This window comes from Rattus norvegicus, chromosome 7, assembly GCF_021556685.1.
Source record: "Rattus norvegicus strain SHRSP/BbbUtx chromosome 7, alternate assembly SHRSP_T2T, whole genome shotgun sequence".
NCBI lineage: Eukaryota > Metazoa > Chordata > Mammalia > Rodentia > Muridae > Rattus > Rattus norvegicus.
Window position 1 is genome coordinate 126205803 of NC_141540.1, and position 27084 is coordinate 126232886.

The 27084-nt window shown below is 54.2% G+C and overlaps 1 protein-coding gene across 5 annotated transcripts in view; it reads right to left on the bottom strand.

The window, feature by feature from the left end:
- Positions 1 to 230: 230 nt before the first annotated feature.
- The window catches only part of Wnt7b (Wnt family member 7B), a 44672-nt gene continuing 17818 nt past the window's right edge, over positions 231 to 27084 (bottom strand). For 3 of the 5 annotated variants that reach the window (NM_001009695.2, NM_001412610.1, XM_087557501.1), the window contains 3 exon segments: positions 231 to 2652; positions 8428 to 8699; positions 22537 to 22763. In NM_001009695.2, the coding sequence (NP_001009695.1) occupies positions 2173 to 2652; positions 8428 to 8699; positions 22537 to 22763 (979 nt within the window). In that variant the 3' untranslated portion in view covers positions 231 to 2172. 5 annotated transcript variants of the gene reach the window in all.

Genomic DNA, 27084 nt, shown 5'->3' on the forward strand with positions numbered 1-27084 from the left:
GCACATACCCTGGGACTCTTGCTAGCTGCTAGAGGCTGGCAAGCCTAGTAGTCCCAGCCGAGCCTGGCCAAGAGCCTTAAACATGGAGGGGAGGCACGCCTCCCCTTAGCCAGCAGAGGAGGAGAAGGAAGTGGGAAAGACAAAAGGGCTCAGCTCAGTGGGCAGTGTGTGTCCCCACCCTCAGGGCAAGAACTGCAGGGCTGTCCCACGGAGATGTCACACACACTTGCTTTTCTGATTCCAGCTTTTATTGGGGCTAAGTGCCCCCCTCCAGAGGAGGCAGGAACACAGCCCATCAGAAGTAGGGCACTTCAAGGACATGTGGTGCCCGGCCACCTCCACCCCAGCACACAGCATTGGGACAGCCAGTGCCCTGCCTGGGTCCACTAACCACCTCTCTCCCCCAAGGCAAGGTCTGCGGCTGACCGAGTGCAGGCGCAGGTGCCTGGCAGCCCAGGGACAGTGCGAATTGCCTCGGTGGCATCAGGGGCCCCCGAGGGTCTGTTTCAAGCAGAAGGAGGAGCCTGGCTTGGGGGACAGCAGCGGAAGCCATCCCCCATCCCCTCCAGTACCCAGTGTAGGTCACAATAACTTAAGAGACATGACAGACAGGGGACGCTATATAACAATATAAGTTAACCAGGCTCCTCACAGGGGACACTGGGCTATGGACATGGGTATCCCAGGACTTGGGGTGAGGAGATGGGGGCCAGGATCAGGGTGGGACATCTCCAGTGACCCAGAGGCTTGGAACATCCTGACATGACAGGGATACACAGCTGGATGCAAGGCAAGGGCAAACAAGGGTCACTTTCCCCAGGTCAATGTCCGGGCCACCTGGCTTGGTGGCTACCAAACCCCACATTCCCATGGGCTTCTGCTATGAAACACCTTAGTGTGGGGTGGGCTGTGGGCAGTTGTATTTTCCACCCTGGCAGTTCTGTACCCCTGCCGTGTGTTGTAGAGGACAGGGACATGAGCCCAGGACTAAGCTCTGACGTCCTGTCTGGAAGGGTCTAAGGAAATGGGACATGAAGCCTCACACAGACCCCTGTTTGAAGGTCCCATGTCCTCCTAATATAAGGTCCCTCAAGCAGGTGTCAGTGGACACTAGGCCGGGAGCCTGGCAGATACAGGCCTAAACTCTGGATGTCAGTTCTCTGGCATCAGGGTCAGAGGAGATGGACAAACCCCAAGGTATGGAAACGAGGCTGCATCCTCCCCTCACCCTGGCAACTTCCAGAGTTGGGCTGGTTGGGGCTGAAGCGGTATATTTCACAGAAACATGGGGTCTCCAGGAAATCTTCAGATTGCCCTCTGCCCATCTGTCACGTGGGGCAACTGTCTCTGACCTCTCCTGAACCTGCGGGGCAGTCCTGGGTGTCAGGTAGCTCCAGAGGAGAAGGGAATTTGTAAACTGGAGGTGGAGGCTGGCAGCGGGCTGGGAGGGTGAAGGACAAGGGCGAGGAAGAGGCATGCCTGGAACCTGACACAAGCCACATTTGATTTGCATGACAGTCTCCAAGTGGGCTGTCCTCTGTGGCCATCTCAGGCCTTGTAGGGCCACCAAGTCCCTCCCAGGGTGCTGATAAGGAGTCCCCCCACCAGTCAGCCTCTGCGCCAACTCTGACATCCTCAAGTTCTGCAAGGGGCAGAGGACCTTCCAGGGAGGGGCCAAGAGAAGTGAGGGAAAGGAGATGGTGGTAGGGCATCCTCAAATAGGGTTAGGTCTGGCTACCCAGTCGTTAGTACTGAGTCCTCATCTGATGCTAAGAAAACATAAATAATTTTGTCAACATCCATCCACACTGCCCAGGGCCAGCAGGAAACAGCCCAGGAAACAGTTTTGAGTGTGACTGGTGGGTGTGACCTTTCGGTGTCCAACCACCAGGCAGGGAGGTGATCCTCAGAGTCTTGTGGTCGCTTTGAGGTTCACTTTCCCGAAGGGAAGTAAAGGGATTTGTCTCCATTGGGTACCAGACCACCATTGCGTTGACCTTGGACACTGGGTAGGGACAGGGTAGGTAGGAAGGAGCCTGGAATATCTCGAGCTCTCCACCCCCATCTCCACCCTCCCGTGTCCGCAGCTGGCAGCTCCGGAAGCAAAGAAGGATGTGCAAAATGTGGAGGGCCGCAAGGTAGGCAGGCGCCCAGCGCGCCTGCGCGGGAGCCTCACTTGCAGGTGAAGACCTCGGTGCGCTCGCTGCACGTGTTGCACTTGACGAAGCAACACCAGTGGAATTTGCAGTTGCACTGCCACACCTTGGTGTACTGGTGCGTGTTGTAGCCACGGCCGCAGCACATGGTGTCACAGCCGTCGGCACCCGGCGAGGTGCGGTTGCAAAGGCGGCCCTGCGTGCCTACGCTGCCCGTGGCCGCGTCCTCCTCGCAGTAGTTGGGCGACTTCTCGATGTACACCAGGTCCGTCTCCATCGGCTTCTGATAGCTGCGCAGCTGCTTGATGCGCAGGAAGGTGGGCTGGCGCAGGCGGCTGGCTCGCACCACCTCCACCTGCACAGCTGCGTTGTACTTCTCCTTGAGTAGGTGGCCCACCTCGCGGAACTTGGGCAGGGTGGTCCAGCAGGTTTTGGTAGTACATGAGCCCGACACTCCGTGACACTTACATTCCAGTTTCATGCGGTCCTCCAGAACCTACAGGAGACGGAGAAGAAGCTCAGCAGGGAATGAAAGAGGCTGGGTGCCGTTCAGAATTCCCCAGCTAAGAATGGGGATCCCGTGTGCGTGCTCTGGAGAGGGTGGTGTATTTGATTAGACTTGGTTAAATCCAGCCCTAATGAGGAAATGGCACCGGGGCCACTTGAGCGGCAGCAGGTAGGAACGCTGTGCTGGGAGAGGCCCGGCAACAGCGGGTGATTAATAAGCACAGGCCTCTACATCTCTGTCTCCCTGTGACCGCCCTTATGCCTGGTGCAGGGCCTGGCATGCAGTCAGAGCTTAACAGCCAGCTGCTTAATGACAGCCTGGCGTGCCAGTGATGGAGGGAACTGGGAGGGTGAGGGCACGGGTCAGCGAGGCCCAGTCGTGCCATCCTCTGGGAAGCCGACAGCCAGGCCTAGCCGGTTGTTGTTCTTTCTCCCAGCGGCATGAGGGCCCGGGATGGGTGCAACCCTGTGTTTTCCTTGGGCCTCCCTCTCACCCGGGAAGGCCAGTTCCCAGAGCTATCCCTGACCCCAGGTACTCATTTACCCAGATCGAAAGAGCCCTGCCAGCCGGCCTGATGAAAGATGGGGACTCACTGTTAGCCGCCGCCCTGTGGCTGCCGAGGGGCTATTTGTCAGCTGTCCCTGCTTCACTGGCCTCACCTCCACAGCCTGGGACTTCCGGCGTTTGCCCTCTGGTTCCACCCTCAGGCTGGAACCCACTGTCAAGGGCACCTCTTGTCAGCCCCCAGCTCTGCTCTAGACAAGAAGCCTTCGCGAGTGAATGAGTGAATGAATGAAACAAGAGTGAAAGGAAGACCTCCCACAGAGACTGCCTCTGCCTCAGCACCTTCCCTGGACCTCACAGAGGACCTCTGGAGCACATGGTCCAGTGTAAGAAACAGAGAGAGCTGGTAGTGGTGGCCTCCACCTTTAATCCCAGCACTCAGGAGGCAGAGGCAGGTGGAGCTCTGAGTTCGAGGTTAGCCTGATCGACAGATTAAGTTCTAGGATAGCCAGGGCTTTACAGAGAAACCCTGTCTGAAAAAAGGGTGAGAACGAGCACGGGGGGGGGGGGGGGGGGTGAGAGAGAGAGAGAGAGAGAGAGAGAGAGAGAGAGAGAGAGAGAGAGAGAGAAACAGATTAACTCCCAGGGAAGCTCACAACTCTGCAGGGATAATGGTACCTGGAGCGGGGGGGGGGGGGTCCCAGAGAAGGTGATGTTTATGATGGGCATTGACGACTGGGTAGGAGCTCACTGAGCATTCCAGAGCCTCCCAAGACACAACAGTGCCACTGAGGGTTCAGGGGAAGATGGGGCTGTGTGCTCCTCATTGCTTGGTGGACCCTGGATGGGCATCCCCATTACTGCTTTCCAATTAAGTGAATGATGGCCTGTGGCAAGGCCTAGAGAAGCTGGGCAGAAACTGGGGGAGCTGAGCTAGGACTGGCCCAGGTTTTCTATGGAGGGAAGCGGGAGTAGCGGGAGTAGCAGGAGTAGGTGGAACGGAGTAGGACCAGACTGATCTCAGGCATACTTGGTACCTGTTCCCTACATCCCTCATCCCTCATCCATCCTGGTGACTCTCCTGCCTCTGATTCTGCTTTACTTGGCTATGTTCCCTGCTAGTCTTCTCCGAGCTTGCTAAGTCCTCTCCTCTGACCACCTGTTTAGCCGCTAGCTGGGTCTCAGGCAGGAGCAGCCGGTCACTCAAGGGCTGGCCGAGAACGCTCCTCCAATGGCTGAGAGCAGTGGGGGACCTGGTTAAGGCCAAGCAATCTAGTAGTCAGCTACCAGTGTCCCTGCTGGACACCCCTCACCCAGGCCATAGCTCCTGAGCCCCATTGGGGATCTACAACGTGCTGCTCTGTTCTACTCCTGCCTGCCTGAGGACATCAGATCCTGTGCAGCCCTGTTGGTGGCAAGGGCAGATGAAGTTGATTGGGCAGGTGTTTGCAGAGTGAGGGGCCGAATCCTCGCTTGGCTGGGTCCCCTGAGCTGGAGCCTCGCCGGGAAGTGATCACAGGATTCAAGAATGTGCCGTTTCCTTCTCCAGAGCCCTCGCCATGAGAGCGACAGCAGTTGTGGCGCCAGGGACAGCCAGGAACTTGGGGCACTGAGACCAGCCCAGGCGCCCAGGAGACACCTGGAGGTTGCAGAAGGGGCCTCCTGCCTGAGGGGCTGGGCTGAGGCTGACTGCTCTGCAGGCCTGGATCCTTCCACAACACACAGGAGTGTGGTGTCAGCTGTACCCAGGGAAGGGCTGACATGGAGGAGCCAGGCTTTTGGAGCAGAACTCTTTAAGGCCAGGCTAAGGGAGTCACCAGGCTGAGGACCAAAGTCTTTCAGGAGCAGATTGCACAGCCCAGGGGAGTCTGGGATTCTTCTATCCCAGCAAGACAGGCCTGAGTGGGTGGGGAAGGTGCCTCACATTCAGTCTGGGAGGAGCTGAGGCCTGGACCCAGGAGTGGCTGTGAGTCTTGATGGCCTCAGACCAGCAGCCTCACTGGGTTCACCATGGGTTTCCTTCCCAGATGCGTACATCTGGAATAAGCCTGCCCAGCACCACTGTCAGGAACCCTTGGTCAGGACATGCTCTGAGGTCAGCTGATAGGGTGCCAGGCCTGATGGGTATCAGTGAGAGGACCCCAGTGCTAGCCTGAGCACAGCACCTGACCCTCCCACAGAAACAGCCCTGACTGTCACCCTGTCTGGACAGAGGAAAGAAACCATAGATTCCACCCTGTCAGGCAGCCATTCCATCTACCCATTGCCCTTGGTCCACACTGTCACGGGGCCCACGTGGGCAAAACCATTGACCAGGCTCCTTCACATCTAAGTATCTTTGGGATCAGTCTTTCTGTCCAGACACCAGGGGGCATCTCTCTTTAATGACCAGCACGGCCCCTGGTGTGTCTGGGAAGGTAAAGCAGGGCGGGTTGGTGCCCATAACAAGCTAGGTTCTGAGCTCGGTTCATCTCATCCCAACCCATCCAGGACACCAGCCTTTAGTTCATGCAGCCTGTGGTGAATGGGGAGTGAGATGGTTGGAGGCTGCTGCCAATGACTCAGATCACAGGAAATCTCAGAAGTGACCTCACTGGGATGAGACAAAGGTAAAACAGAACTGTGTCCATCTGGAACAGGGTGGCCCACAAGACACTGAGTGCCCTCATATGCGACAGAAGAAAAAACATCCTCAGAGAGGCCACACAGTCAGGAGCAGGGGCTAGAACAACACAGACACAAACCAACAAACGCTGGGGGCTCTAGAAACTGATCAAAGAAAGTGGGACCCGGCTCCTCCATACTCTATACCCCCAGATCCTTTGGAGAGGGCATGCATGGTCCTGTCACACCTTGATGCCAGGTTTCAGGGTTAGAATAGTTGGAGGACATGTGTCTATCCTGTTAATGCTGTGAGTCTGAGGGGGTCTGGGACATCTGTCTGATGGCCTGGGGTAGGTTCAGACCCAGTTCTGGATCAGTGTGGCAACCTCAGGCCTCCACCACAGCTAATTCTAGCACTGAGCTGCTTAGAGGAGAAGGCCCACATGCAGCCACCAGCTAGCTGGCTTTAAGTGTCCTCACAGCTTTAAGAGGTGGAGCTACTAAAGGGGCAGCAAAGGAGGCTGGCACAGCGTCCAGCATCTATTGTGCAGACAGGGGGAGGCAAAGGTTGAGCAGAGGGATAGGGTCAACTCCCACACAACTGAGGACAGAGCTGGCATGTGGACTGTGACCTCTAGTTGACGTTTGTTTTCGGAGGAGACGGTGTCTTACTGTATAGCCCTGGCCAGCCTGGGGTTTACTATGTAGATCAGGCTGGTCTCAAAATCCCAGAGATCTTCCTGACTCTGCCTATTGGATGCTGGGATTAAAGACACACACACACACCGCTGTGTCTGGGTCTTTCTCTTTCTGAGACAGGGTTTTGTCGTGTAGCTCAGGTTAGCCTAAAACTCACAATCTATGCCAGCCTCAGTAAATGCACTGCCACGCCTGGGTACCACTGGCCTTTAACAGTCTTCTCTTGTGGCTCCTAGCCAGCCTCCATCTATCCTGTTCTCCCGTGGTCTGCTTCTCAGTTTCATTCATGGTACTGCTTTCCTTTAAACCCCTAGGATGGTGTCTGGGACGTTTGTGATCCCTTATCCATCCCCTCAGCCGACACCTGCCAGAACTCACCTCTTATCCTTAATTTTGGTCCCTAGTCCCATTGTCAACTTCTATCTTTCCATAGCCCCAGGGGCCATTCCTACCTTAACTCCCTTACACCTCTTTACCAGATCAATCCCAGACCCAAACTGGAGATAACCCAAGCTGGTCTTCAGTGGTCTTTTGCCTGGAATCCTTGCCCCAGTGAACAATGGCCAGAACTCAGGCCAGAGGGACTACTTGGCCAACTCTGAAATGCCTTGCCCTGGGGCTCACTGTTCTTATCTGTAAACTGGGAACAGTGAAATCGTCCTTCCAAGAGGAAAAAAAAATCTGTTAAGAAAGAAGCCACAGAAGAGACTCAAAGGGCTCCTATGAGGGTCCAGCCTTGCCTATTCTCCATGATCCATGTTGGCGATTTCCTTTTTAGCATCCCTGGCAGATGGGCCTGAACCACGTGCTATGAATTGGTCCTTGTCTGGAGATGTGGGCTTCTCTGGGAACCCATTGGAGGCCATGCGACCATTCTGTTCTTACCTCTTTGTCATCATAATCTAACTGCCCCTGGTGGAGACACCCCATATCAACCTTCCTCCTCAAGCTTCCCTGGACCTGACTCATCCACCCCTCCTGCTCCCATTGGCTGGAATTGCTTGTAGCCATTCCCTAGGAACAGCATGCTTGTCCTTCAAGAACCTTCTCCTATAGCACTTCCTCCAGGAAGCCCCTGTGCCTTCCCTGGGCTCCTAGGCTCTCCATACCCTTAGGTGATCCCAGACCCCCTAGTCAGTTGGATTCCTCTCTACTGCCTGACCCGGAAAAAAGGAAGGCAGAGTGTTAACAGAATAAATGAATATACCCTGAAGTAGAGAGACTCATCAACACTTCTTTGTCTGAAAAGGCAGCTCATTCACGAAGCCCCTAGGCCCTGCAGGCATGGGTGCTGCCCCTAGAGAGAAGGAGCCAGATCCAGCCTGCGTTCTGCTCGGCTGGCTGCCCTATCTCGGGCCATCTTGCCGCCGCCTTGCAGCCGCTCCTCCTAGCTCAGTATCTGGGGCCTTCATCTCCCTGTGGTGGCTGGGCTCACCCTGACTTCTTCCCTAGTGTGTCCTGGCCTGATTTTCCTCCATTATAGCCCTCACGCTATCCCATGAAACGCAAACCTGGCATATTCTGCAAGCGTCCCCAGCTGACTGCACCTGCCCATCTTGAGACCATAATCTTTCTTTTTCTGTCCTTGGCTGTCTGAGTTTTTGTTTCTTTTCTTTTGTTGTTGTTGTTGTTGTTGTTGTTGTTGTTGTTGTTCTTACTCTTGATTACTGTTCAGAACCAGGGATGTGGGCTATTTTGGCCCGGTGCCTTGGTCCACCTGCAGGTCCCCAGCCAGGCCCAAGTCATGCTCTACATAGAAACTGGTCTTACACGTCCAAACCTGAGGTGTTAGGCCTGTACAAAGGACAGAAAGACTACCTGGGGCTGCAGAGAGATACAGAGACGACACAAAGAGGATCCGGTCCATGGAAAGCAGATACTATGTCTCTAATGCCCCCATGGCTCCCCGCCCACCAGACCCTCATCCCAGCCATCGCCGCCATACCCCCGTGCTACCTTTCTGCCTGCCTCATTGTTGTGAAGGTTCATGAGGCGCCTGGCATTCTTTTTGATCTCACGAGCATCCACGAAGCGGCGGGAAAAGTCAATGCCATAGCGGACGTCTGCTGAGCAACCCCCCCACTTCCAGCCTTCTGCCTGGTTGTAGTAGCCTTGCTTCTCGCGGTCACAGCCACAGTTGCTCAGATTGCCCTGGCTGCAGGCTGCCGTGACAGCGTGTGCCACTCCTGCTGCGGTGATGGCGTATGTGAAGGCAGCCTCTCGACTCCCTGTGGAGAGAGACAACAGGTATGGGTGCTGAAGCCTTCGAGTTCTGAGCCAGGGGGTCACCAGGGATGTAGTCCACCTGCTGTGTGACCCTAGGCTCAGCGCTTGCCCTCTCTGAGCTCGAGGTTCAATAAAGTGGGGCTGATGAGCCCCACCCTGATGGATATATTTGGCCACCATTTGTGTATGCTGTGACCTACAGCTCATACCACTGTTCTCTGCTGTCCCCTGTTCCCAAGGGAGAGGTCATTTGTGTTCTGGACAGAGGTGTTTTACTGGGCCATGAGGAAGTACAGAGTCTCTGCCCTTGTTGGAACCCCTCACAGCTCAGAAATGTGCTTCTCTCTCTCTCTCTCTCTCTCTCTCTCTCTCTCTCTCCTCATTTCTAGTCCATTTCAGGCCTTGGGCTCCCAGGTCTCCCCTTCCATCCAACCTCTGGGCCACAGCCACCCATCACTACCTGGGTCTTTCTAAGTGTGGTCTAGACAGGGCATCCCTTTACCCCAGTGTCTTCACTGGCTCTCCCCTGCTGCAGAGACAAGCCTATGACCCACAGAGCTGGAAAGGGAAGCCACTCTCCCATCCCATCCCTGCTGACACCTGCCTGGCTTCCTCAGTCCTCTCTCTATCCTCTGTCAGGGATGATGACTCAAGCTTTCTGGGCGTGGCTCACACCCCTGTAGATGTACTGGTCTTTGGGGTAGGATTCCCTTCCCCTCTTAAGACCTGGCCCTAATGCCTCCTCTTCTAAGTAGGCTTCTCAGGATAAAGCCCTCACTGCTCCCATGAGAACCCTGTCTACCAGCTTAGCTCTACGGGGGGCTCCCTGGATCCTTGTAGGTCTGAAGGTCTTTAAAGTGGGTGAGATCTGCTGTTTTCTTATCTTCCACACCCCCAGGCTGGGTCCTGCAAGCCTTCCAACTCAGACCATATCCCTCCCTGTTCACCCTGTTTCCTTCAGGACTCTACTCATGGCAGTGTCTGGTTGCTCAACAGACTCATGAAGGCCATTCCAGGAACCTAGGGTAAGCACCAGTGGGGTGTCTCCCCACCATCTCATCTATGGACAGCAGGGCCTATGGTCAGATATGGCTAAGGTAGTGGAAAAGAAAGTGCAGCCTTATCAAGGCCTCATGCCAGCACCTGCCTGTCCCAGCCTGTCCTGGGTACCTGGCTGCAGGCCCTACTATCTGAGGCTATGTCCGCTGTGACCCACCACTATGGAATAATGGGTCAGAGTCAAGCCAGGCCCATAAACCACGTCAAGAACCACCTCTATGCCTGGCCTACCTATCTACCCACCAAGCAGCTGGGAAGTGTCAGAAAGTATCTTCCTTCCCAGAGGGAGATCATTAGGGATCCCTCTTCCCTCAGATGAGAACAATTGTCTCAGGCCTATAGCAGTCTCTACTTTACCCTGTTGCTCTGCTAGACCACCCTCACCCCCACCCCCACCCGCAGAATGTCAGAATACATTCCCAGGGTCTGTGGGCTCTGGGTTCCATCTATCACACGGAGAGAATGGAGAGAGTCCCAAAGCCCAATGGACTCTGCACAGTCCTGTGTGGCCAGCATTGTTCTCAGAGGACCAGAGCTACCTTTTCCCAGTACTGGTAGAGGCTGGCCAGGAGCCCTGGACAGAACAAAGACTGGGCAGGTGCAGAAATCCATGTCCCTGGGTCTAAATCAGGTCACCAAGACCCTGGTCAGCTGTTGAGGATAGCAGTAGCCATTCCAGGGAGGAGTTCTGTAAGTTCTCTGTGGAGCATAGGACTTGGGACCCCAGAGGACATCCAACCTGTTCCTGCGGGCTGGAGTATAGGCCGACTCCTGGTGTGTGCTGAGGTACTGTGTGGAGGCTTAGGCTGGATTAGGGAATTGGGCAGTTCTGTGGGTGATACGAGCAGGACTGTGAGGTGTGGTGTGCATGCTGTGCTGCGGGGGTGTGCACAGCTTTCTAAGGAGAGCAGTGGCTGGCAAAACACCACAAGACCCAGATACAGAAGAGTTCACCATGACTGCACGGGAGACAGGATTCTGAACCCTTCAAAAGCAGCTCAGTGTCCTCATCGTGGCTAGCACTCCTGCACTTCCACCACCATGCATCCGGCTCCTTTCTGACCAACCTCTGTTCTTACAGAATTCTTATGACGATGAGATGAGGCAAGCTTTACTCCCGGTTTCCAGAGGAGACCAAGGCATGGGGAGGGTATAACTCTGGGCATTAATGGCTGAGGTGGGATTTGAACCTGGCTATGGTGCAAAACCTAGAAAGGCTGGTAAGGGGGGCAGCTGCTGATCCCTGAATAAGGGGTTTATGGAGGCCAACCTGACTTTCTAGTGAGCACAGGTTGCGAGCACCAGTGCAGGGGTCTAGAAAATTCAAGTGATCATACAATTCTGCAATACAGACAGACAGCTGCAGGTGTCACTTACCACCACCTCCAACACTACCAGCACCACCACCACCTAGGCCAAGGCAGCCACCAGACACTGTTCGCTTTCAGTCTGACCAGGAAACCTATCTTGAAGCCCCAGGCAAGCAGACAGGTGTCCTGGCTGGCAGGTGTGTTCCAGGACAACCCAAGGCGTCCCGCATGTGTCCCGCTTAGGCCTCAGCCTTCACCTGCTTCTGCCTCTACTTGCTCTGACTCAGCAGTTACTCATTAGGCTGCCTCGCCTGCTAGGGCCTTTTTTTATTTAGTTTTAATGAGCCAAGCCCTCTGTCTGTTGCCATAGAGACAGGGAAAGGGGACCAAGAGGTAAGTGGTAGTTTGTGGAAAAGAACACCCATGTGAGGTCAAACAAGAGGTCTGAGTGTGGGTCATGGGCTGAGGGGTCCCTGCAACTAGCAAGTGTTCTCTTGAACAAACCCTGGATGCTGGCTCAGTAGGCTTGGTAACTCGCCCCTGGCTATAGCATGCCCAGGTGTTGAGTGTGGAGGGAGGAGTGAGTCTAGGCTTCCGCCATCCCTCCTGGAGCCTTGGCTGGAGCTAACCTAAGACTTTAGCCTACTCTCTCCAGGAGAAAACAAGCAAGAACTGACTCAGAGTTTATCATTTTCAGATGCAGACAGCCCGAGCTCAAGGACCTACTTCAACAACCATTGATGGCTCCCAAGATCTCTCAGATGGATTCTAGGGTCCTGCCCTGGTCCTCAAAGTCTGACAACTTATCCTCTCACACCATGAGCTGCAGCTTAACATGGCCAGGGTGACTGGTGGCTCATCTGTGGATAGGAACTTGTAAAGAGAGGAACCCACAGCTCCCTGCCTCCTCTCTGACAGCAGTGGCAATTCTGCCTTTGGTGACTGTCAGTGTCCCCATGTCAAAGGCTCTGGATGCAGCTGGGACACTAGCCCTGTCTCAGAGGTGTATCCTGGGGGCAGTTAGAGCTTCCTCAGGGCAACCTTCCGGTCAGTTTTCTCCTGCATCCTACATCCAAGGTCCTCTCCCATGTCCTCAGGCATGGGCGGATCTGGTTATCTTATTTTATCATATCTTTCCAACATGCCTAAGAATGGGTCATTTTAATTGGACACATTTCTCAGATAGGAAGACTGAGCCTCCTGCTGGTAAACAGTTTGCTCCAGACAGTGGCTGCTGCCTGGGCTCAGGTGGTTTGTTCTCCGTGATTTGATGGTGAGGAGAGGGACCAAGTGAATGAGGCCAGCATGCAAGATTTGGGTAGCCACCAGCTGCCCTGAGAGGATGCCCGACTCACAGACACCTAGGGATCCTTTGGGATCAGAGACTCTTCCCACCCAGGTCTGCACCGTTAAGCCCTGGAGCCCCCAGACCTCCCTAGAAAACACTACAGGTGGGTGAGGAGGCTTACAGTGGCCACCCCTTATTTCTGACTTTCCAGAGTCCTTGGATGGGTTTCTGAATCTTGATGGTCCTCGGGGGACTAGGATGAGATAGATCCTCCCCATCCCCTCACCCCCCAGCCCCCTGCCTACAGCATTTGGATACATCAAAGCAAGCACCATTAGCTGAGGGGCTCCCGCCAATAAATGGTAAAGTAGAGAGAGCCTGCAGAAAGGCTTGGAGCAGTAAAGGCAGAGAAAACACTGGGCTTGAAGTTGCTCCAGGCTGGGGTGGGGTGGGCAAACCACAACCCGTCTAGAAGCCCATGTCCCCATTGGCTTTGTAGAAACAGAATGCTCCCCTGGTCCCTTGGTCTGGAGCTGGCTCTGGGAGCCAACAGAACCAGCATCATTACCCCTATCAATAAGAGGGAGAGGAGGTCTAAAGCGAGTGGAAGAACCTCAGGATGGCCAGGCACTTCTCTGGGTCCAGTCCTCTATCAGGGGAGCAGCCTCTGAGACCACCACCATGTGAGTGAAGCACAACTGTAGAACAGAGGCTGGCCCAGCCACAGGAGGGATGCCCAGTTCAGTGTGGCCCTTAGGTTATTCAAACTTGCCCTCACTGAGCCCATGCGCCCCCCTCCCCCCAAACTGGCACAGGCTGGGCTCATAGACAGTACACATAGCCCCTGCCTGTCGCATGCCTGCAGTGAAAGACTAGAGCTGAGCTGACTCTCAACTGCCTGCTGTCCTCTCACACTGACCACCAGAGAACCCACTGGCCAGAGCTAATGGGCCTGCTTGCCAAAGCAGAGTGAAGATGGGGCTACTGAGGTGGGGGGCTGCCTCAGGGCAGAGCTGAGGCTAAGCTACCCCAGACCTATCACTCAAACTACCTGCCACTTGCTGGCATCTACATAGGCCACACACTATTTTTAGAATGCTATAAAAGCCAGAATAGAGTTCACAATGACCCCATGGGCTACACTGAGGAGGCCATGCTACAAAAGCCCTTGGCTGTCTGTCTCTCAGAAGGGTTCTGGAAAGGGCCTTGAGCACCAGGATTGAGGCCTGGAGGAGGACAGCATACTGCCCAATACTCAGGACATGGTAGAGCCCGGCCTCACAGGCCAAAGTCACTGAAGTCAGAGGTCAAAGGTCTGGAGTTACCCAGGGTCTAGAGTCCTTCTAGAAGTCTAGATCCTAAAATTGGCTACTTGGGTAATGCTGGCCCAGCCAAGGGGCCTTCCTGTGTCTCTGTGGCCACACATAGACCTCCAGACAGGTTTCCCTAAGGTTCATACCCACATATGTTACACACACAAGGTCTCTGTGGTATGCACATGCTTAAGCAACCCCATGTGGTGTGTGTGTGCGTCATGTGCCCACACACATGTATTTGAGTATGCACAATATTCTGTTTAAACTCAGCACTTGGGAGTGTGTGCGAAGGTGGGTGCTGTGTGACCCCTGTGTGACCTTGCTCCTCCTCTTTAAGAACAACACTGTCTTCAAGTCATTAATAAAAAAAAAAAACAACCAACCAATTAAAAACAGGCAAAGAAGGGGCAGTGGGCATGGCCCAGTGGCAGAGTCCTTGCCTAGCATGCAAGGAGCCTCAGGTTTCATTCCCAGGACTGGGATATGAAAAGGGGGGGGTGGCGTCAGAGAGGGGAGTGTGTGGACAAAGACTCTAAGAGACGTTTCTCAAAGAGTACGAAAATGGCCAAGAGACCATTAGAAGATGCTTAGTGCCCAGTGTCATTAGCAAATCTAAATCACAGGGAGATGCAGCTCATACCCACCAGAGTAGTGAGAATCAAAGACCACTACTATCACAGGCTGGTGAGGGCCTGAAGCTTCCCTTATTTCTGGCTTTCCAGAGTCCTCGGATGGAACTCACTCTGTAGACCAGGCTGGCTTCAAACTCACAGAGATCCACCTGCCTCTACCTAAGTGTTGGGATTAAAAATGTGTTCCACTGGGGTTGGGGGCTTAGCTCAGCAGTAGAGCGCTTGCCTAGCAAGCGCAAGGCCCTGGGTTCGGTCCCCAGATCCAAAAAGAAAGAAAAAAAAATGTGTTCCACTTTGCCTGGCTTCACACAGAAAGAGAGGAAGGAAGGAAGGAAGGAAGGAAGGAAGGAAGGAAGGAAGGAAGGAAGGAAGGAAGGGCGGGAGGGAGGGAGGGAGAGAGAGAGAGAGAGAGAGAGAGAGAGAGAGAGAGGGAGGAAGAAAGAGAGAGGAAGGGAAATGTGGTATACCCATACAGCGGATTGTTACTTAGTCTTCAAAGAGAAGTGACCCTAATAGAAAGTCCTGGTCCCTGAAAATGTGGTGTGTGGTGAACGAAGCCAGACACGAAGGCCCCACATTGCAGGCTCCCACTTGTAGGAGTATCTACGGTTAGCCAGTCCACAGAGAGGAATTGGACTGGCGTTGCCAGGGTCAGGAAGATGGGCCATAGCAACTCGAGGCACAGAGTTTCTTCCGGGGCCAAGAAAATGTCTATAATCAATAGTGATGGTGGCCACGCTGCAGAGACTCCGGAGCTGTCTGTGCAACATCCACAGAGCTGTTTGACTGGCCACACACATCCTGTTACAGAGGTGCCACATTTGATGGTCTGAAGGGTTCCACACACCGGTCTTCATGGGACTCTGTCAGCTCCAGCTAGATCCTCAGTTCTCCATAAAGACTTGAAGCTGAGACGAGTGACTAGCCCGAGGGCACACGTCATGTGATCCACTAAGCTGGAGTCTGACTAAGGAACACCTGAATCTCACTGCCCCTGAGGCCTAAGTGCCAAACTGGAAACCTCTACACTCCACCTCCTGCCTCAGACCAGGGACCTCATACTCTGAGGTCAGTCCAACATCTCTCCATCACAGACTATGTCACAGCCTATGTGTCCCACACCACCAAGCCCAGCCCTGCCCCTGGCCAGACCACCTAGAATCTTGAAGAGACATCTAAGATCCCCCATCTTTCAGAAGGCTAAGCATGGGAGGGGGGGATGCTGACCCAGGGCAGACGTGTTAGGAAGGACTCCAAGCTGTGAAGCAGAGGGCAGCAGTTGGATTGTGCAGGGGTCAGCTGGAGGGCAGTGGGGGGGGGGAGTGGGGCGAGACAGGCAGGATATGAAGCTGGAGAGAAGTCCTAAATGGTAGGAAAGAAAGACAAGCAAAGGCCTGAGGAACTGTGCTTCGGGCAGGTGGACCATCAGTGCCACAGTCCTGAGGAGGAATGAACTGAGCACCCTAAGTTTATCCTAGGAAAGCAGTGACAGTTCTCGGGGGCTCCACACTATTGTTCTTGGAAGAGAGTCAGGAAGAAATAAGGCTTTCTTCTGAGAAGACAGGCCATCCTTGGAGGTGTGGCTCTGATCTAAGCTGAAGGGAACCCTCTGGGCAACTGTAGGGGTTTGGAGGTAGCAAGGAGAGGCAGGTGCAAGGGTGCCTGTAGGTGAGTCAGTGGGATCAACAGCGGGTGAGAGGGACAGAAGATTCCAGAAGGAATCTATGTGGTATAGGAGCCTCTGGTGGAGGACATCACCAAGGGGGAGAAGAACCTTGGGGACTCAAAGGAAACCTTACCTGTGAGACATAAAGGGTCTGAAGGCAGGAGGGGAAGAGCCTAGGACAGGCTTAGTCCCAACAGAGCCCTGCTGTGCCCACAAACAACATCACCAAAGCCAGCCTCAGACACAACTGGGTCTGGGCTATGTGACCCTGGCCAGACCTTTACTCTTAGGCCTCTGCGTTCCTGAGTGCAATGGGTCCCCTTTCGAATCTCCTTCAAACAGAGTAGCACTACTCTTCTGAACTTTCTGGAAAGATTCCTAGGCAGGCAGTAAGGAGGCACATGAGACAGTGGGACTGAGCAGTGGGACATAGCTGGTGATCTCCCTGCTCAGCTAAGATCCCGTCTCCCACCCCAGCCTACCAGGTCTCCAGTATCCTCATAAGTCTAGAACTGAGCAGGGAGTATACTGTCTCCAACAGATCAATCTATAACTGAGAAATTGAGACTTTCAGAGATAAGGACATCCCTGGACCTGTGGTAGCTCCTGATGTCCCCGGCCATCATCCAGGGGGACCTCAGTCTGGACAGAGCTCTGAAGAGCTACTGGGCACAGAAGTTGGGAAGGAAAGGCTAGGGAGTCAGAGCAGTGTCCCGTATGTCCCTTATGGCTCTCCATACCCCAGCCTGGCCACTCAGCCCCAGTGTGGATTCAGTTCCCATGGTCTAGGTGCAAATCCTGCCTAAGTGGATCTCATACCTGCACCCTTAGCACACAGTCTCGAGCTAGGGACATCTGTGTGCAGCAGGGGTTGGGGTGGGCCAGCACAGATACCAGGGACACCGAGGCAATCTCCAGGCTCTGCCCAGTATAGGTCAGGCAAGCTGCCTTGTTTCTGTGCTTACTTCTGCCCCAGTAAAATGTGGTGGCACCAAAGGCCCCTTGAAGAGGCCTCTGATAAAGTAATGCAGGAAGGTGTCACACGTGCCAGGGCTTGAGAATCAGGTGACATATGTATGGACTGCGGATACCATCCCTGTCAGAGCGGGTCTGACCCTGGGCCTGCATAGGTGCTGTATATCCCATGTGTGAGCAAGGAATATGCATGTGCACGTGTGTGTGTGTGTGTGTGTGTGTGTGTATGAGTGTATGTATTTGTGAGACTGTGTGTGTGCATGCACACACACGCACACACACACGCACACGCACATACACACATATGCACACATATATTAAGCTCATGAGCATGCATACATGTGTACATAGGTGTATACTTATGTGCAGTCTGTGAGTGTGTACATACATACATCTGTGAGCACGTACAGATGTAGTTGTATAGATACATGATTGTGTGTGAGTGTGTGTGTGTGTGTGTGTGTGTGTGTGTGTGAGTGTTTCTATGTGCCTATCTGTCCTTCTCTATCTCTCTGTGTCCCTCTGTCCCCTCTGGCTCCCACCCCACCCGGCCCCACCCGGCTTGGCTGAGTCAGTGTCTCCACTCTAAGCTCCTCGCTGCCGTTGTCATAAACAGAGCACCAGGGAAAGACCTGCCAGGTCCAAACATGCAGGCCCGCCCGCGCCCCAGGCTTTTGTTCCGACCCAGGGTGGCCTGCACATGCTGCTGTGCAGCCCTGTAGATAGTGCCCCAAGTGGGGGCACTGGGCCCAGAGGACAAGATCTGGCTACCTGACAAGGGGACAGAAGGTCAGAGTCCTGGGGTCTGCGTCTCTTTGGATCCTGTAGAGATACTGAGGGAAGATAGGAGGACCCCGGACAGCCATAGCCTCTCATCCATGGTGCCCTGGGATAGGGTTAGCTACCCTCCATTTCTCCCTCCCTCGGGGCTGCAACAAAATCACCGCTGAGAGAAGCGGGGGTTTAGCCTCAGCCCCTTCTGGCACAGGAGGGAAAACTAAGGCCCCAAGGACACAAGGCTGTACTCAAGGTCATCTGGGTGAGCTAGACCACTGTCCCAGGAAAGATCTACCCTTTTCAGGCCTCACCCTGACTATACTGACAGGAGCCTAACAACAAGGTGAAAATTCCAGCTCTGGACAAGTTCCAGGTCGCCTCTGAGGGGCTGAAGGATGACCCAATTTACCACACCCAGCTGCTTGAGGCTGCAGAGGTCGAAGACAGTGACAGCGAGGTCCTCTAGGAGCAGCTCTCTCGTCTGTGAGCTGCCTTTCCAAGGAGGGGTGGAGTCCAGGCAGTAGCCTGGGGTCTCATCACATCCCAGGACAGCAACTGACTTCCAAGCTCCTGATAGTCTCTAGAGTCTTGGACACTGGGACCTGGACAACAGTTCTGCTGCCTTGGCTGGCCCTGGTGACAGGATCTACAGGACCATGATATGAGATGCTCAGACCAAGTCTGAAAACCTCTTTAGCACTATTGCCATCTTCCTGCCTACCCATCCCAGTTCACTCAGGGTGCCCCGGGCAGAGCCCTAGCAAGCTGAATGGCTACGGGGATTAATAATGGCAACTATCCCTCACACCGCCCTGATGCGTCTTATATAACTGTCTATTCAGTGAATGCACACCTGTTAGCAGAGACCTACAGCCATGGAGAAGTTAGGGCAGCCAGTGTCCTTCTGAGGACAATGCCCCCCTGCCCCACAGGGGCCTGCTTGCAAGCCCTGGCAGAGCAGCAAGGACACGTGATGAGGAGCCACCCTCCTTCCCCAAAGGCCCTTGATTCTCAGATGACCTAAAACCCATCAATCGCCCACTCCCCGGGGGGCCTCAGCTGCCCCTCTGCTGGAACATTCGTGGACTTTGGTTATAGGGATGCTGCCCCCCATAACGAAGCTCATTCAGAAAGCCAGCAGGAGTCAGCCTTGGTCTGCTCACGTGAGCTCAGATTAGGGGCAGCCCTTATGCCTGGTCATGTCTGAGAGCAGCACATGATGGGCAGAAGTTTGCATTATGGAGCTGAGGGCTGTGCAAACCACAGACCAGGCCAGGTTAGTGGGTCAGAGGCTCCCAACTCAGGAGGAACTGGGGTTCATGCGTCCTCAAGGGAAATTCCTGCCTCTTCAGATTCTTCTGGATGCTCTGACCTCTTTGAATGCTCGGGACGCTCTATCAGTGTCTTTCCCCACCCTCAACTCTCCCTCACCGATCCCCCAGCTTGCCCCACAAACCACCTGCCCTTCAAGAGAAAATACTTTCCGCTTTCTGGCCCAGGGTCTTAGCACATCCTGTTTTCTCGGTCTCCTTCCCTGATCTCCCCTCTGAGGGAGACTTTGCTGAAAGTTCTGGCTTTATTATGGTGACTATTAGCGGCTCCCACACTTACCAAAGAACCCACATTTCTAGTAGACTTCCCTGGACTGCCCAGGTACACTCTCATGCCTCACCTCTGTCCCTCTCCCATCTCAGGGCAGAGCACTTAGGATGTACGCAACCCCAATAGAAGAGACCCGATGGAAGAGCTCTAGGCCACCGCTGTGGAAACAGAACTGGACAGGCTAGAGTAGAGTGCCAAGCATGGACTATCACAAGAGCAGGGGGGAATCTAAAGACTGCCTTGACTTTCTCAAAAGGACGGACTCACTAGCCCTCTCAGCGTGTCAGACAAGGCTGGTGTAGTGGCCATTGTGGGAGCATTGAGCATCCCTTCCCTGGAGATAAACAGGCTCTTGCAAAGGTGTTGGAGAAGTGTAACTTTGCAGGGGGGGGGGGTGCTTTGCTGTCTTCACGAGGTTTCCCTTCAACATTTAAGTTTCAGGACTGATCCAAGGTCACAGGCAAGGCCTAAAGGGGGCTGTCTCACCATCCAGACCATTGCCACTCTCGGGGACAATCATTAATTGGCCCCGCTTGAGAGGCTGCTCCCATGAGAGCACCCCGGCTGCCTGCCAGCTTGCAGCCCAGCTTTTGGGCATGTCCAGGCATCCAGCAAGCCTCTCAAAGTGGCCAGCTCACAGTACAGCCAGCTTGCTGCTTTTGACTCCCCCACCACTGAGAAGGGAGAAGGAGCCTTCCCATACAGGCAAAGTCCCTGTGGTTCCTGCCCTTGTTCCATCAGCTTGACCTGTGGCCAGAGCTTCTCTGCTTGAGTACAGCAGGAAGACACAGGAGGCTACAGCAGGGCAGCGAGACCCAGGCTGGGCTCCAGAAAGCCTGCCCATCCCCATCCCCGGGGCAGGGAGGGCTAGGGACAGGCACAGGCTGACCCAGCTTCAGGGTTTGGGAAAAGCCCCCCAGGAGGAAGATAGATAAGCTATGAGGAGGTATAGCAGAGGAGAGAGGCCTCTCAGATTGAGAAACTAAGCTCAGGCAGAGAAGCCAGATGTGGCTGGGGCTCTGGTTAGAGGGAAGCAGGACGAAGTACTCCAGGCTTAGAAATTACTCGTACCTAAGGGCAGTAGAGAACTTCTGCAAAGATCAAACATCACTGGTTTTTGTTGTTGGTCATGAATTAGAAACAGAGTCTCAGGAAGATTTGGTGAGCCAGTATCTGGCAAAGGCCCCTCCCGCAGCTTCCTGAATCAGGAGGTGCTGGGGAGTGAGAATCAGATCCTGTGGTGTACTAGCCTGGGTGTCTACCCATAGAACAGAAGGGAAAGGACACAAGGAGGCTGTGGTCTGACCTGCTAAATGGGTCTGTAGGGGACGGGAGGCATTCACAGCTTCCAGGGGAGGAGCGGAGAGAGAAGCAGCCCTGACAGCGATCAAAGGGTAGGGTAGAGGGGTGGAGAGTGGGAATGGTGTCAGGCGGTCAGGTGAGTAGGGGGGAGCCATGAAGAAAAGCCAAGGTATCTGTGGATCCGGGAGACTCAGAACATCAGGGAGCGATAAGCTGCCAGGGTGCTGTGGAAAGGGTCCTGCACGTGTGCCAGGCAAGAGAGCATACCTTATCCAGGGCCACACAAAAGACAGCAAGAGGCAGAAAGGACTCAAGTTGGTGAGTCAAGACAGAAGGCAGGGAATGGAGACAACCAGCAGCACATAGGCCGTCAATGACCTAACGAGAAGCTGCGTGGAGGGGACAGCTGTGGGCCAGGTTATCAGGAAGCCTGCCAAGGGCCCCGAAATGTTCTTGAAGGTGGGATGAAGGGCCAAGGTTCTCCCTAGGAGAAGCGTTGGAAGCAGGAATGGTGCTCTCCAGAGTAGGGGCCACAAAGAGTGGGAAGCACTGACTATTGAACAGCCTGGTCCCCCAAGGGAGCAAGGGGCAGGGGGGAAATTCAGGCCAGCCCCGCCTCAGTGTCTTTCTGGAAGACAGAGCTGTGCTCCTCCTAGCTGCTGGTGGGCCCAAGGCCATTTCCCAAGTGTCAAAAGGGGACACAGTGAGGTAAGGGGACCACTGTGGGGCCAGCATTACCCCTGTTCTCCCAGAGGCCTCCGCATATGGCACCTGCAGAAGTGGGTGGGAAGCCACACAAGGCGGGTACCTCTGCCCACTACTGCCCTCCTCCCCACCATCCACCCCCCAAGCTGGCACCTGGAGGGAGCGATCTGCACTTGGGTGGCACAGCCCCGGGGAGGGGGCGGTGCCATGCTTCTGGCTGCACTAGGTGCCACCCACAGGCTGCTCACCGCAAAGGGGCCCTCGGGAGCTTTCCTCTAACACCACCTCTAGCCCCATGCTGGTGTTTGCAGCCCTGCAAAAGCAGGCTCTGGACTGAGTCCTGTGGCAGCTGCAGCCCCCTGGTGTCTGGGGGACCCTATGACCTGAAGGCTAGGCAGCCAACAAGCCATCTTATTTAGAGCCAACCAGAGTCGTGGTCCCTGACCACGCATAGCACACGGCATTTGTTGAGCACTTAACTGATTTCTGGTGTTGAGAGCCAGACAAGAGCCTACTGGCTCCAAGTTCACACTACAAATGGGGAGACAAAGGCTCCAATAGTCCTGAGGGACACAGCCAAGGTCACACAGCTGGATTCGGATCCAGATACTTTCTGGAAATTTCCTTTAAGCCTCTTCCTAGCCCCGAATAGGGTCCTTCCTCGGCTTCATTCACAAAATATTCACCACACAGTGCTTCAAGGGCAGGCAGGCACCACCACAAATCGGAAGGGCTGTGCCCTCAGTAGCTGCCCCACCTGACAAGTTCTAGTAGCTGATCACTGTCTTCAAATGGAATCCCATCCCTGTATCACCCAGATCTACCCCTGCACGTGGAACCCTTCCTTCAGGGTCAGAGCCATCATACCGGAGTCTCCTATAGGCTCTGTCTACTGGAATCGCTCAGCGAGGAGCAGGTGGCATCTCACGGTCCCCTCTGGGTGAGCTGTAGCTCTCATCTACGTCCAGAGCCCCAAACATTCTCCACGCTTTCCAAAGAGCAGCCACAGAAAGTGGTGCAGGGACCTGGGTACTTGAAGCTACAGAGTAGACCAATCTACTGCATCAGATCCCCTTCCTCTGCTCCTGTCAGTGCCCCCAGCCCCCAGCCCAGAGCTAGGACACTCATCCATACACATAGGCTGCATGAGCTGTCTGGCCTGGACTTGGGTTGGCTGGTGGGTGACCCGGCCCAGAGACACCCTTACCTACTCGGAGCTCTTGCCCAAAGACGGTCTTCTCGCCCAGGGCGGAGCAGTTCCAGCGGCCGAATCGGAACTGGTGCTGGCATTCATCGATACCCATCTGCGCCCCCTCCCCGATCACGATGATGGCATCGGGTCGGCTCTGGCAGATGGCTCGCTGCCGTGGGGCCAGGCCAGGAATCTTGTTGCAGATGATGTTGGCTCCCAGGGCCACCACGGATGACAATGCTCTGAGGTGGGGCAGAGAGAAAAAAAAAAAGGTGTTGAGAACCCCTCAGGCGGTCTGCTGTCCCCCACTGGCACCAAACACCTCCTCCACTCAGCCCCACCAGCCCTGGAAGTGTTAGAACCACAGACCAGTTCACACCTGCAGAAGCCATGATCCCCGGGCCTGAGTCAGACACATAGATCCTTCCAATCAGACAGCATCCCACCTGGGATCTGACAGGCTTGGCCCAGTTCCCAGCTGCCTTGGAGTGGCACGCCCAACTCCCAGACCACTGAACTTCCCTCTCTGCTCCTTCTGAGTCCTAAGGACACTTCCTCCAGTTCCTACCCGTGTGTGACCTGGACAAGACACTCTGAGCCTAAGTTTCACATTCAGGGAATGGGCATAGACACCTGCTGCCCCCGGCATGCAAGCGCAGACACACACCTGGAATAGCCCGGCCCCTTCACGTCTACATGAGTGGGTACACTGGGAAAAGACAGGAACTGACACGAGATAAGCACCTACTGTGTGCTGGACTGGGCTCAGAGACTGTGGTTGCCTTTGTAATGACTCCTGGCAACTCCCAGGGAGGAAACCTCTTGCCAAGTTCACTCTGAGCTTGGAGTATTATCAACATGGTTGTTTGTTTTTGTAATGAGGGGAAATTCGCATAACATAACATTAACCGTTTAAAAATGTACAGCCCCGTGGCCTTTAGCGCACACACACAGTATTGTTGCCTCTGCCTCTATCAAGTAACAAGCTTTTCTCCACATCCCAAAAGGAAACTCTGTACCCACGGGCAGGCACTCCCAGCCCCTCCTCCCCCAGCCCCCGGCAGCCACTAATCTGTCTCTGTTCCCACGGGGCTGCTGCTTGCGCTCGGACAGTCTGTGGAATCTTACAATCCACATGGTCTTTGGAGCCAGATTCCTTCCACTCAGTGAAACGCTTTCAAAGTTGATTTGAGTCACAGCCTATATCAGGGCCTTGTTCCTTTTAAAGGCTGAATAATATTCCATTTGCACACCGGGCCCTCACTTGTTGATCCACTCCCCATGGATGGACACCTCTCAGCTGTTACAGGCCATGGAGGCACTCGTGCCCGTCATTGCCTGAGACCCTGTTTTCCATCTTTCAAGCACCTGCCGCTAGGAATGGTCTTCCGGAGGCATGTGGGGGCCTTTGACCTCCTGAGGAGTCAAGGAATCGCTAAACCGTCTTCCACAGCCTTTATACTGATCTTTCGGTTCTAGGCAATTAGAGAAAGATCATTAAGACAGAGGAGTGGAAGGCCAGTCCCCAGCTTAACAACCAGGGATCAGGCTCAGTTTGTGGAGATCTGTCCTTCCATGTACAAAAAGCCCTCAGCTCAATCATTCCTAGTAACGCACAAACCGTATGTGGTGGTGGCTCACGCCTGTAATCTCGGCACGCTGAAAGTGGAGGCAGAAGAATCAGTTCGAGGTCATTCTCAGAGCTCCTTAAAGTCAGCCTGGGTTACAGCAGATCCAGTCTTAAAAACAACAAAAAAGTCTCTGGCTCTAAAACAACACCACTCTGGTGGTGGTGGTATTGGCCTTTAACCCCAGCACTCCGGAGGCACAGAGAGGCAGGTGGGTCTCTGAATTCCAGGACAGTTAAGATTACACAGAGAAACCCTTTCTTTAAAAAAGATGATAATAATAATAATAATAATAATAATAATAATAATAATAACAATAACAATAGTAATAATAAACAGAGAAAGGTTTGCTTAGCAAGGGAGCACCAGTGCAGAGGAACCACCAGGGGCCCCCAAAGCTGACAGCTAGGCCTGTGGCTGTTCTTTAAGAACTCTGTGTTTTTCCAAGCCACCATACTCCCCAGGCAGCTGGGCAGTCTCCGTGTGGCTAGAGCCCCCAGCATGAGCTGCAGTCCTGTGACACTCAATCTCTGTGGCACGCCCCACCTGCTCTACCTGCTAATCTGGCCAAGACACCCCCTGGGTCTCCCATGACACAATGGGGTAAACACGCCCCAGGCTGGCGTTGAGGAAGGGCATCTGGACGGGTGGGGCTGGGAGCGGGCTGGAATCCGGGGAATCCGGCCCAAAGTAACAGTAGAATCCTCGGAAACCGAGCTGGGGAAACGAGAAGGATGGGAACGCCATGGGGCACTGCCACTGCGGCAAAGCTGTCACTTTGGTACTAGATCTCAAGGGCACTCCTTGTTCCCAAGTTCCTCCAACAGGCCTGGACCTCATGCCTCAACTGCCTTCCCTGGGGGAGCACTCAGACCAACAGGCTAAACTGTGGGGACCTTCAGGGGTGAACAGATCCCAGGATGCACTGAGATCATTGCAGCCACCCCTGGGCCTACGCTCCCACCTACAGATGGCTCCTACAGATATCCACAACCCGAGACTTTTTGTCATTGTTTTTAAGACTAGGTCTGCTGTAGCCCCTGCTCAGTAGTCATCCACAGCTCCTATTGCCCTGGGGTATTGCCAGAAATATCCCCTGGGGGATTGGCTCCGATGAGCCCTCCCTCTGTCTTCACTGTCCACCTTGACTGTTCACATCAATCCTTCTGTTAGCACGCTGTCCCTCCTCTACGACTCCATCTGGAAAACTCTACTCTCCCTTCCAGGTGTGCCCTGGCACCGAGAAGAGGAACAGTGAGCATTTGTTCTGAGAGTCGAATCTCATCCCTCTGTACCCTGCTGATACTGCCTTTATGCCATCTCCAAATGCGTCCTCAAAATACCAAATCCTAGCTGATTTGGGGGCCCAAGAATGGCTGTGTAGGGGAAAGGCCCTCTCCAGCTCCCATAGAATGCATGAAGCACACAAACGACTGCTGGACTTCAGCACCAGACAACAAGACATTTTTGTAAAGGACCTGACATGTTTTCCCCCAGAGACGTGGGAGAAGCAAGCGTCGTGCCCAGTGAGGTACAACCTCACCCATTCTTCCAGGAATGCAAACCTGTGCACGCCCACCAGGACCCCTGTGAACAGAACGGGAAAGCTGTAAAATACCATGTGCGGGTGAAGAGGCAGAGGAGCAGAGTTCTCCCGCACCGCAGTCCCTGTGGGCAGCCTTTGGCAGAGAGTTAAAAGTCACACACACAAAGCTGCCCGGAAATTCCATTTCTTGGCATAGATCCAAAAGAATTGAAGACAGGTGTCGAAACAAAACCTTCTGTACAAACGCTCCCAGCAACACTATTCACAGTAGCCAGAGGATGGAAATAACCCAATTCTCCATCGACGGGTGAGTGGCTGAAAACAAAATGTGGTATGCCCATGCCATGGAGTATTATTCAGCCATGAAAAGGAATGAAGCACGCACTCATGGCCCAGTACGGAAAAAGCTCGAAAAGATTATGCCATGAGAAAGAAGACAGACTCGAAATCCCAGATGTTATCCGACTCCATTTAAAAGTGAAAAGCAGAATGGGCAAATCCACACAGAGAGAAGAGAGAGACATGAGGAGGATGGGGCGGAGACTGACTGCTGACTAACAGTGGAATTCCCATCTGAGTGATGGAGTTCTGTAGGCTTATGTTCCTGTAATGTCACCACTCAATCACACTAACAACAACCACCACCACAGTTCACAGACTCTATACACCTCAACGTAAGGGGTCCATTGGAAGTGGGCTTTCACCTAAAGGGTGGGTGTTGGTGCTGCCAAGACGGGGCTTCTACCTCCTCAGTCCAATTTGTACCCACACACCCTTGCCAGGTTGTGAATCAGAGCCTACAAGAAACATCGCCTAAGTGACTAGGTACGGTCACCAACTTGAAGCTGACAGCCAACTTGTCCTCCTTTGCACTAGAGGGAATTCCACTGACAGTACTCAACACTCCCCTCTGAAACCAGTCCTCTGTGGTGTCTCCCATACCCCAACCCTGCAAGGACTCTGCTCTGCAAGGATGGGGGTGAGAAGTGCTCTAGGGAGCTGGGAGGTGAGTGGTCAGAGGGGGTGGGGGGCTTGGGAGGCCTTCAGTCCCACTCAGTGCCTGCACTGCACTTCCAGAGCTCAGGGATGGAGGCTGAAGTGTGCAGTTGGTAAGACCAGGGAGAGGTGGTGAGGTGGGAGGTGAGGGTGGGGTGGGAGGTGGGGGTGGGGTGAGGGTGAGGCTCAGTCCTCCTTCCTTTCTTTTTTTCAAAGAATTTGTTTTTTAACTTATTATTTATTTAGTGTGTGTATCTATGTGTTTGTGCCACAGCTCATGTGTGGAGATCAGAGGGCAACTTGTGAGAGTCGGTTCTTTCCTTTCACTGGGTGGGCCGTGAAGACCAAACTCAGGCTGTCAGGCTTGGTAGAAACACCATTAATCCATGGAGC